A 12274-nucleotide genomic window follows, 5' to 3' on the forward strand; every position below is an offset into this window, starting at 1 on the left:
CTCAGCTCTGCCACCCAGGCTGGAGTACAGTGGTGGCATCATCATAGCTAGGACTGCAGGCATGTACCATAAGTGGTAGTTGCTATTTTTAGTAGAAACCATACTGACATCAGAGCCATAGTTACCACAGGGAAAATGGGAGCAAGTGTGTAAGTTCAGGCCTGTGTGCCACTGGCCACTTAATGCTTTTGCATTTAATTGCCATGTGAATCTAGTCATTTACTTGGAAAAAAAATTCTTTAACTAAAAAAAAAAATTAAATTTAAAGATGTAGTTTTTTTTTGTTTTTTGTTTGTTTTTTTTTTTTTTGCGAGGTAGTTTCGCTCTGTCGCCCAGGCTGGAGTGCAGTGCTGCGGTCTCGGCTCACTGCAACCTCCAGCTCCCGAGTTCAAGTGATTCTCCTGCCTCAGCTTCCCGAGTAGCTGGGACTACAGGCACGTGCCACCACACCCAGCTAATTTTTGTAGTTTTAATTGGGATGGGGTTTCACCATGTTGGCCAGGACGGTCTCCATCTCTTGACCTCATGATCCTCCTGCCTCTCAGTAAAGATGTAGAATTTTAAAAATTCTGAGGCCGGGCACAGTGACTCACGCCTGTAATCCCAGCACTTTGGGAGGCCAAGGCCCAGCGGATCATGAGGTCAGGAGTTCGAGACCAGCCTGACCAACAAAGTGAAACCCCGTCTCTACTAAAAATACAAAAAATTAGCCAGGCATGGTGGCGGCGCCTGTAGTCCCAGCTACTCGGGAGGCCTGCCTCAGGAGAATGGCTTGAACCTGTGAGGTGGAGGTTGTAGTGAGCCAAGATCACGCCATTGCACTCCAGCCTGGGCTACAGAGCGAGACTTCCATCTCAAAAAAAAAAAAAAAAAAATTCTGTACGTGAAGTAATGTGTGAAATGGAAGAATTTATGATAAGTTTCTGAAAGACAGTGAATTTTTTTTTTTTTTTTTTTGGGAGATAGTCTTGCTGTGTCGCCCAGGCTGGAGTGCAGTGGTGTGATCTCGGCTCACTGCAAGCTCCGCCTCCCGGGTTCACGCCATTCTCCTGCCTCAGCCTCCCGAGTAGCTGGGACTACAGGCGCCCGCCACCACACCCGGCTAATTTTTTGTATTTTTAGTAGAGATGGGGTTTTACCATGTTAGCCAAGATGGTCTCAATCTCCTGACCTCATGATCCGCCTGCCTCTGCCTCCCAAAGTGCTGGGATTACAGGCTTGAGCCACCACGCCCAGCCATAAACAGTGATTCTTAAGAAAATGAGCATTGGAATTTATTTCAGGGAAAACGTAAGTATTGTAGTTGGATTACCACCTCCCTAGGGAAAGAGGCCAAATGTGTGGGGTTATTTTTTTTTTTTTCCATCTGTGGACCAAGGGCTTTCTGTATGTCAGCTTATTAATTCTCCATAACCCTGTGAGATACTTATCTTCACTTTACAGAAAAGGAAATTGAGGGCTTATGAGTATGTCCAAGGCCTTGGGACTAGTTTGGGATTTGAATTTAGGTCAGTCTGACTCTTAACACTCTAGTGTACTATGTATGTATGTATACTGCTTTATCTGACCAGTCATGTATGTTTGGGTTACTTCCATCAGGCCCATATTTTGGGGGGGCCTGACAACTAAGTATTAATCTAAACAGTAATTTAATAGGAAAGCATGTAATGAATTTTCAAGTCAAAAATAATTTTGCATTAAGATGTTGAAGTGTTTAAAACAAAGTAAAAGCCAGTTTTTCTTTGTGGGGAATGTTCTATTTAGAATAATTAATTTTCTAATAATTCTAAATAATTAAATTTCTGTTGTTATACTGTGAAGTTTTTAAATTCATAAGCATGTTCAGATAATTTTTAACCATTTCACCTTTTTTCTTACCTCTGTAGGAACGTCAAGGTCGTGGGAAATAAAAGGCAGTTCTACACAGACTGCAGCAACGGTTGCATCTGCATATCCTAAGAGGAAAAAATGACCTTCAAGAGAATTAGGACTTTTTTCTTAATTTCACTGACTTCAGAGACGATTGCAGACTTGCAGTTTAAGTATTGGAATTTCACAAAAGACATAGGACTTAACTGGAAAATGAAAAAAAAAAAAAAAAAGAAAAAACTAAACAAAAAATCCCTCTAGGTAGTTTAGGTGAAAAATGTCCCTTTTATTTTGGCTTTGGTTGTGATTTCAGAGCATAATGCTTTGTTTTTTTGTCTTTTTACTATGTTTTTCGGATTTTTAAGTCCGTAAGTGCATACAGTTTTCTCTAATTTTTAAACCCTTTCCTCCTCCCATTTTGACATTTGCACTTGGAGAACACTTGAGTTGTGAAGGTTTTGGGCATCCACCCCAGAAAGTGGGAATTTGATTTTACCCTTCCGAACTGGAAGAACATTTTTATGAAGAATTTTTGTCCGGGAGAATATAACAGTGTTACCCAAGGTTGTGTCTTTAAGGGTGGTTCATTTTCTCTGACCTTTTGTTACTCAAAGTAAAGTACTAGGAGTCCTAAGAAATGTTCTGTTCTTGTACATTATACTGATTAAGTCAGGATTAATTTGATTTCAAAGCTAAGAACAGTGGTAAAAACTCGTTTACAGAAATGCATTTTGGAAGAGAAAAATACTGTAAAACGTGTAGTGAATGTTTCTTCAGTTTCTTGTTCAGCCAATGAGGAAAGGGCATTGCCTTTCTTTTTACCATTAATCACTTCTCAATAAACGTGAGATCCTGTTGAGCATCACTTCTAGTACCATTTAGTATTATTTGAGTCTGCTGTATTTTATGAAATATTTGGAGTATAAGGTATAACAGGTGAGATGGCAACTAATTTTAGAGCGTTTGTGCTGAGAGTAAACACTTCAGGCTTGCTTTGTATTCAGGGCCGGTTAACTAGGACCTCTGCAAAAGCAAGGTGGGCCAATATTCATAATGCTTTATTTCTGGATACTTTGCAGAGAATGTAGTCATTGCTAAATCATTTGTTCAACAAATATTAGACTGTTGGGTGCCTGGCACTATGCTTAACTCTGTGGAATTTGGCCAGTTATCTTTGATGCAGAGGAAGTAGAGCCCAGGAAATAAGTGTTCAATTTGAAATATGGTTTTAGACAATATTCCATATGGATGCAGATCCCTGACAATAAAATTTCTGTGGGCTTGGGTCTTTGGGAACCTTGTAACAACTGTAATAGCATTTAATTTCTTCTTTATATTTTCAACAGTTTTAGAGGCTTCTCTATCTTAAAAGATTGTTATCTCTTAAGATGTTCCCATTTTAGGCTGGGCACAGTGGCTCATGCCTGTAATCTCAGGACTTTGGGAGGCTGAGGCAGGTGGATTACTTAAGGTCAGGAATTTGAGACCAGCCTGGCCGACATGGTGAAACCCTCTCTCTACAAAAATTAGCTGGGGGATGGTGGTGCATGCTTGTAATCCCAGCTACTTTGGAGGCTGAGGCAGGAGAATCGCTTGAACCCAGGAGGTGGAGGTTACAGTGAGCCAAGATTGCACCACAGCACTCCAGCCTGGTGACACAGCAAGACTCTGTCTCAAAAAAAAAAAAAAAAAGTTTCCATTTTAGAGTTGCATGTGTGAAAACATCTAAATACTAAGAAAGGATTATAGAAATGGATTTTAATACTGTTGGACAGAGTTGTGCCCTCAAAATTACTGAGTTCTACACAGCCCAGGATAGTAAAGTCAGGAGTGCCAATAAAATTGTTAAATACTGGTTTCTAAATTTCTTCCTTCCTCTCCTTTGTCTCCTTTGTCTCCTTCCTCTCCTTCGTCTCCTTCCTCTCCCCTCTCCCCCTTCTCCTTTCTTTTCTTTTTTTTTTTTTTTTTGAGATGGAGTCTCGCCAGGCTGGAGTGCAGTGGCGGATCTCCAGCTCGCTGCAAGCATCTGATCCCCAGGTTTACACCATTCTCCTGCCTCAGCCTCCCGAGTAGCTGGGACTACAGGTGCCCGCCACCTCACCTGGCTAGTTTTTTGTATTTTTTAGTAGAGACGGGGTTTCACCGTATTAGCAAGGATGGTCTCGATCTCCTGACCTCGTGATCCGCCTGTCTTGGCCTCCCAAAGTGCTGGGATTACAGGCTTGAGCCACCGCGCCCGGCCTGAGCCACCGCGCCCGGCCCTTCCTTTCTTTCCTTCCCCTCCCTCCCCCCCTCCCTTCCTTCCCTTTTTTCCTTCCTCTTTTTTCCTCTTTCCTTTTCCTCCTTTCTTTCCTTCTCTCCCCTCTCCCTCTCCCTCCTCTTCCCCTCTTTTATTCTCTTCCCCTCTTTTCTTTTCTTTTTTTCGACACACAGTCTCACTCTCTCCCTGGCTGGATTGCAGTGGTGCGCTCTCGACTCACTGCAACCTCCACCTTCCAGGTTCAAGCGATTGTCCTGCCACAGACTCCCGAGTAGCTGGGATTACAGGTGTGCACCACTACATCCAGATAATTTTTGTACTTCTAGTAGAGACGGGGTTTCACCGTGTTGGCCAGGCTGGTCTCCAACACCCAACCTCAGGTGATCTGCCCACCTTGGCCTCCCAAAGTGCTGGGAATACAGGCGTGAGCCACCGTGCCCAGCCAATAGCACCATTGTTGACATTTGCAGTCAAAAGCTTTTCTTGGCCTGTCAGAGGCACAGTACAATATTCCTAAATATTTCTGGCTGCCATCCTTTTTGAAGCACTTTTACCCCAAATTTTGGAGAATTCCTTGTGTTTTTATCAGTAGGAAGGTGCTAGATTTCCTAGTAATATGTGTGGCACTCATCGTTTTCACTTTCAGCCCAAACTTCTGTGACTTCTAGAGGACTCCCTCGGGCTTCTTTAGTATTGACCTTGAAAAGGGAAAATATCCAGAGAAAAGCAAATTCAAAAGGAATTTTAACTAGATTTTCCTACATAGTATTTCAAGTTGGATATGAGATTATTCGAGATGATTATTTGCAATTTGAAATGTTAGCAACATAGTAGTTCCCAGTCTTTCATAGCAAATGTAGAAAGTACTGTTTCAGCTTTAAGAGTAGACTGAGGCCAGGGGCGGTGGCTCACGCCTGTAATCCCAGCACTTTAGGAGGCCGAGGCAGGCAGATCACGAGGTCAGGAAATTGAGACCATCCTGGCTAACACGGCGAAACCCCGTCTCTACTAAAAATACAAAAAAATAAGCCGGGCGTGGTGGCGGGTACCTGTAGTCCCAGCTACTCCGGAGGCTGAGGCAGGAGAATGAACCTGGGAGGCGGAGCTTGCAGTGAGCCAAGATCACGCCACTGCACTCCAGCCTGGGAGACACAGCGAGACTCCGTCTCAAAAAAAAAAAAAAAAGTAAACTGAAAAGAATTTGGAGCCCCTAACAAGGTTATATACTTAGCCTTCCCTTTTGGATTTGTGTATTTTAGAAAAACCACATTGGCTTTTCCTGTAGTATAAAAAATTAGACTGTTCTTTACTAAAGACTCCAAAATGCAACTAAACCAGTTTTCTTATTGTTAAAGACAACTTTGCCAGTATTTTTAATAGAGACAGGGTTTCACCATGTTGGCTAAGCTGGTCTGGAACTCCTGACCTCAAGCGATCCACCTCCCTCAGCCTCCCAAAGTGCTAGGATTACAGGCGTGAGCCACTGTGCCTTGCACCAGCCTCAGGCTGGGCACGGTGATTCACATCTGTAATCCCAGCACTTTGGGAGACCGAAGCAGGTGGATCACCTGAGGTCAGGGGTTTGAGACTAGCTTGGCCAACATGGTGAACCCCGTCTCTACTAAATATACAAAAGTTAGCTGGGTGTGGTGATGTGCACCTGTAATCCCAGCTACTCAGGAGGCTGAGGCAGGAGAATTGCTGGAACCTGTGAGGCAGAGGTTGCAGTGAGCTGAGATCACGCCACTGCACTCCATCCTCTGAAAATAAATTTCGCTTTCCCTCAATTTTATTTTAGCTGTATTTGATTGGTTATCTTCTCCTAGCGTGTTCCATTATATAAAACATTTTGAAATAATTTTAGACTTACACAAACAGTATGGAGAGTTACCATACCCTTCACTCAGCTTTTCCCAAATGTTAACATCTTAAATAACCATAGTAAAATTATCAAGACTAGCAAATATTGATGCAGTACTGTTAACTAATTTGAGTTGTGCCAGTTGTTACACTGTCTTTTTTTGGGGTTCAGCATCTAATCAGGATCCCACATTGCACTTAATTGTCTTTAGTCTCTTCTAGCCTGTGACAGTTTTTCAGTCTTCATTTTTTGATAGTTTTGGTGAGTACTGGCCAGTTATTTTATACAGTGCCCTTCCAGTTGGATTTATCTGATCATTTCTCATTATTAGATTGAGGTTATTCTTTGACAAGAATGCCACAAAAGCACTGTGCCTTTTTCAGTGCATTGTATCAGAATACATGATTGTGACATGATTTCATACTGGTGATGTTAACCGTGATCACTTGGTTACAGTGCTGCCAGACTTCTCCACTGGAAAGTTATTAATTTCCTCCTTTGTACTTAATATGTAACTTAGGGAATCAGGTATACTTGGAAACTTTTTTTCTTTTTGGAGACAGTCTTGCTCTGTTGCCCAGGCTGGAGTGCAGTGGCACAATTATGCCTCACTGCAGCCTCAACCTTCCGGCTTCAAGCAATCCTTCCTGGTGTCTGGGACTGCAGGCATGTGCCTCCATGCTTGGCTTATTTTATTTTTAAATAGGGATGAGGTCTTGCTATGTTTGCCAGGCTGGTTTCAAATTGTCCTCCTGCCTCAGCCTCCCAAAGTGCTAGGATTACAGGCATGAGCCAAGGCACCCGGCTGAAACTACCATTCTTTGACCCACTAACTTTGGGCAGCTATGGATTGTTATTGCATGCAACAAGTATTCCTGTGGCATTTGCGAAATGTTGCTTCACGATTTCTATTCCTTCTACATTTATTAATTAGAACTCTGTTGTAAGGAGGTGTCCCTTCTCTGTATTCAGTTATATCAGTATGGATTCACTTTTGCTCAAATTGTCTCAGCTGTGGCCATCAGGAGCTCCTTAAAATTGACTCCTTTGTTTTCTTGACATTCTGTCAGTATTTTTGCTGGTCTGGCTTTGTGGCTCATGCCTGTAACCCCAGCACTTTGGGAAGTTGAGGTGGGAGGATTCCTTGAACTCAGGAACTTGAGACCAGCCTGTGCAACATATTGAGGCCTGGTCTCCACAGAAAGTAAATTAGCCAGGTGTGGTTTGTTCCTGTAGTCCCATCTACTGGGGAGGCTGAAGTGGGAGGATGACTTGATCAGGGGCGTTTGAGGCTGCAGTGAGCTGTGATCACGCAACTGCACTCCAGCCTAACAGCAAGGCCTTGTCTCAGAAAAATTTTCTGGTGTCTGCCCTTCTGGTACTGTAAGATGTTCCCAGGGAATCTTGTATTTTCCCTGCCCCAATTCCATTTTTTCCAAGGAATTCTGGTTTCTTTTATTGGAGAATGTTTCAAAATTATCGAGGTGGTATTTTGTTTTTCGTTTTTTTGTTTGTTTGAGATACAGAGTCTCACTCTGTCGCCCAGGCTGGAGTGCAGTGGTGCAGTCTCAGCTCACTGCAATCTGTCGCCCGGATTCAAGCGATTATCCTGCCTTAGCTTCCCGAGCAGCTGGGATTACAGATGCCTGCCACCGTGCCTGGCTGATTTTTGTAGTTTTAGTAGAGATGGGGTTTTACCTTGTTGGCCACGCTGTTCTCGAACTCCTGACCTTGTTAACCACCTGCTTCAGCTTCCCAAAGTGCTGGGATTACAGGCGTGAGACACCGTGCCCGGCCCTATTGAGCTTTTTTAAGGGCAGTTCTTCAAATTGCAATGGATTATTAAACTGGGATTTGTTACCAGTGTAAGTGGAGAATTATTGAGACTAATCAAAACAACCACTTTATTTTGTCCTCACCTTTTAAAACGCTACATGTGAATGAATCCTCTGGAATTACAGAGAGGGCTTCCACTTGACAATACTTCAGCTAGGGTATGGCTCAGTGCTCGTGGGTTTCAATCCTTCCACAATGTCTCTGTGTAGCCTTGTAAATAAAGACCCAAAACGTTAGAAGTCCTCCCTGGAGTGTTTGAAGTCCTGGTTCCCACACCTCCCAAGCAATTTTAGAGGCTTGGAGGTTTCTCTACCAGTGAGAAAGTAAATGGTCTTGTAATAAAGTCTTTGGAGTCCAGCCTGGGCGACAAGAGTGAAACTCCATCTCAAAATATGTAACAAAATTAAGTTTCCGTTTTTCATTATGGAGCTAACGTAGTAGCACTTGAATGTTACCACTTGTTTTGACCTTTATTTGAAAGGTGACTTGTGGCCTGCGTGTCATGAATGTTCTGAAAATGAGAGCGGAGGTAAAGGTGTCTCTAGGATGCAGATCTGATAAGTCCACTTGTAATCAGCTTTTTCTGCCTTGGGAAGCAATGCACTTTGTCATGAGCATCGCTCATCGCTAGTGGTTTCTGGGCAGCGGGTGCACCTCCTTACTACAGAGAAGCCTTTGGAACTGTGATGTTTAATTACAGCTGCTGGGTTTGCACGTGGGAAGCTGACGTGCTGTGGTGTAAGCCAGCTGTCTTCGGTGAGTGGAGGGAATTGCAGAAGGTCTCACGCCCTTTAGGGCCCTTGGCTCGGGGTTTCCGGGACAGGCTCTGGAGCTCCGCCTGCGGGGGCCGGGCTTGGCGGCTGGACGGCGCGTGCGCCGTGCCTGCGGACAGAGGAGGGCTGGCCTCTGCCCGGCTGTAGTCAGGTTCCCTCCACGCTTCCCCACCCCGTCGCAGCCTGGTTTTTGTACGCTTTCTTCCTGACAGCGGCTGTGCCACCTCATGGAGCCACGGCTCAAGGTGTTGTCCGCCCTTGCTTCTGCGCCTGCGCGGAAGCGCCCAGTCTCACCTGCTTAGGTGAGCTGGTTCGTCTGAGAGGGAAATGGGGTTTCACACTACCCTGCTAACCGGACAGATGACATTCGTGTCATGTGTAGCTTGTTGCTTTCTTCAGCCTCTTCAATAATGCTCAGACATGAAGCTGGGTAAAGGTTGGAAAGCTGTCAGCCCACCTGCGGACCGTGGGTTCATGTACTCGAAAATGTTGAGGTGCCTCTGAAGGGCAGCTCCCTGAGGAAATTCCCAGTTTTGCTGCCCTCTCCAGGTATGCGTGTGAGTGTACTCATCTGTTGTTTCCATGTGTTAGTCAACCTATCTCACAGTATTTTGTGAGATCCTGTCGCTACTATTGTTGGGCATTGGAGAAAAGAGAAATAAATGAAGATTCTTGTTTTCTCAAAATCCTGTTTAAGGAATATACCAATTACAGTTTGGTGAGCTCTATAAGAGCAGAGCTACCCAGAAAACTGCCCCTCTCTATATTGGCGTTTTTTCTCTAGTGTTTCTTTTTTTTTTTTTCTTTTTTTTTTCTTTTTTTCTTGAGACGCTCTGTCACCCAGGCTGGAGTGCTGTGGCCGGATCTCAGCTCACTGCAAGCTCCGCCTCCCGGGTTTACGCCATTCTCCTGCCTCAGCCTCCCGAGTAGCTGGGACTACAGGCGCCCCCCACCTTGCCCGGCTAGTTGTTTGTATTTTTTTAGTAGAGACGGGGGTTTCACCGTGTGAGCCAGGATGGTCTCGATCTCCTGACCTCGTGATCCGCCCGTCTCGGCCTCCCAAAGTGCTGGGATTACAGGCTTGAGCCACCGCGCCTGGCCGGTTTCCCTAGTGTTTCTTTATCTCAGTGGAAACCACAGGAGCCCTTCGCCTCTTCATCCTCCTCCACAGCTCAGCTATCTCTCATAGGCTGTCTGCGCCTTCACGAGCTGTGTGATGTTGGGCAGGTCAGAGAATTGCTCTATACACGCATTTTCTCGTCCGAAAAAGGAAATTGCCTCTGAAGCTCCTTGATGGTATGAGTTTTACAGGGATTTAAGTTGACGTTAGTAGTGCTTTTTTTTTTTTTTTTTTTTTTTTGGAGATGGAATCTCTCACTCTGTCGCCCAGGCTGGAGTGCAGTGGCACGATCTTGGCTCACTGCAACCTCTGCCTCCAGGGTTGAAGCGATTCTCCTGCCTCAGCCTCCTGAGTAGCTGGGATTATAGGAGCCCGTCACCATGCCTGGCCAATTTTTGTGTTTTTAGTCAAGACAGCGTTTCACCATGTTGGTAAGGCTGGTCTCTAACTCCTGACCTCAGGTGATCCGTCCACCTCCACCTCCCAAAATGCTGGGATTACAGGCGTGACCCACGGCGCCCGGCCCCAGTAGTGCTTTTCTAATTTAAAACAAACAGACAACACAGTTCAGACAGTTACACATGCAGGATAAAAAGTGTATACAGGCCGGGCACGGTGGCCCACGCCTGTAATCCCAACGCTTTGGGAGGCCGAGGCAGGCTGATCACAAGGTCAGGAGATCAAGACCATCCTGGCTAACCCCATCTCTACTAAAAATACAAAAAATTAGCCGGGCGTGGTGACGCGCGCTTGTAATCCCAGCTACTCGGGAGGCTGAGGCAGGAGAATCGCTTGAACCCGGGAGGCAGACATTGCAGTGAGCTGAGATCACACCACTGCACATCAGCCTGGGTGACTGAGTGAAACTCTGTTTCAAAATGTTAATTTAAATCCCTGTAAAACTCATACCATCAAGTGGCTTCAGAGGCAATTTCCTTTTTCGGATGAGAAAATGCATGCACAGAGCAATTCTCCGACCTGCCCAATATCACACAGCTCGTGAAGGATGGTGCAGACAGCCTATGACAGCGAGATTCCATCTCAAACAACAACGAAAACTTTGGTATAACATTTCGCTATCTATCCTTATAAACCTTTAAAAAAAAAAAAAAACACTTGCTTTATGACATGTAAAATCAGTATATGGACCAGGCACAGTGGCTCACGCTTGTAATCCCAGCACTTTGGGAGGCTAAGGCTGGCGGATTACTTGAGGTCAGGAGTTTGAGACCAGCCCGGCCAACATGGCGAAACCCCATCTCTACTAAAAATACAAAAATCATCCAGGTGTGGTGGCGCACACTTGTAGTCCCAGCTACTGGGGAGGGTGAGATGGGAGAATCACCTGAGCCTGGGAAGGTCAAGGCTGCAGTGAGCCGTGATTGTGCCACTGCACTCCTGCCTGGGTGACAGAGTAAGACCCTGTCTCAAAAAGTAAAATCAGTATATGTAGCATGTTTCTGTTCCTAAATATGCACATGTCTACACAATTAAAAAAAAAAAAAAGAAATACTACCAAACCATCTTCAGGGTTCCCCAACCCCTCTCAAGTTGTGATTCTGTAAGTTCACTGGTTTGCTAAAGAAGGATCCAGAGCTTCTGTGACAACCTCAAATGGCCAGCCTTTTGGGATCCTGAGGTGAGGGGTGCCCAAGGACCCGGGTCTCAGACAGCAATCGCAACTTGGCAGAAGCCCATCCTTCTCATCTTGCTCTTTAGCATTGGAACCCAAACTTTTCTAGATTTCTGCTTTCCTGAAGCCGCTCAGTTGACAAGTTAGGCACTCAGTTTTTAGATGGATGTTATTCCAGATCAAGGCATTTTGATGCGGACCTACAGGATGTGTCCTGGTTATGTGGTTGAAGAGTAAGTTGACCAGGATTGGATAAGGAGGACAGTGTGGAGGAGCACTGGGGCCACAGCAGGTATCAAAAAGCTCCTGCCTTAGAGGGAAACATTTGTGAGATTGTGATGAGTGCTATAAAGAAACATGGGTATGAGGCTGGAGGGAAGAGCCAGCTAACAGAAGTCCAGAGAGGTGAGAGATGAAGGCAAGTTGGGTAAGGCTTTAAGAAGAAAGCACCCACTTTTAAGAAAAGTGAATTTCATTCTCCCTCACCATGCTTCGTATATCTCTTAGCTTGAATTCCATGGTTTACCATAATCCCCCTTCCTAATTGGTATTCACCATCAACTCCCTGGCCCCTTTCTCTTGCTTCATCAAATTTAATTGACAACCACAACCCCATTTACATCCAACTCTCCACCCACCTGCACCTGTGCAGCTTAGAGTGGCTGGAGAAAATCATTCAACCGGTGTCTCATTTTTAATTCACAAGCATCAGTCTCAGCAGGAAAATCAGCTTTTCCCCCATTGATTCATTCTCCTCTCAAGAGAACCATTTCATACCTTCTCCCTTTCCTCCGGTCTCCAACACTTCCTCTCCCATCTTTACTTTCAGTTCAACTAAACAGGAAAATGGAAGCAATCAGAACAAAACATCACAGACTCCATTACATCTACCCCCCTCACAGATGCTGCCTTCCCACCTGTT

General features: G+C 45.0%; 1 protein-coding gene across 1 annotated transcript in view; it reads left to right on the plus strand.

Annotated features, from left to right (window-relative positions):
- Positions 1 to 2734, plus strand: part of YTHDF2 (YTH N6-methyladenosine RNA binding protein 2) — a 37185-nt gene extending 34451 nt beyond the window's left edge. Inside the window, exon 5 of the mRNA XM_031666204.1 lies at positions 1887 to 2734. Coding sequence (XP_031522064.1) covers positions 1887 to 1910 — 24 coding nt within the window. The 3' untranslated portion in view covers positions 1911 to 2734. The remainder of the gene's footprint in view (positions 1 to 1886) is intronic.
- Positions 2735 to 12274: the final 9540 nt, after the last annotated feature.

The sequence above is a fragment of the Papio anubis genome, chromosome 1, assembly GCF_008728515.1.
Source record: "Papio anubis isolate 15944 chromosome 1, Panubis1.0, whole genome shotgun sequence".
Classification (NCBI taxonomy): Eukaryota; Metazoa; Chordata; class Mammalia; order Primates; family Cercopithecidae; genus Papio; species Papio anubis.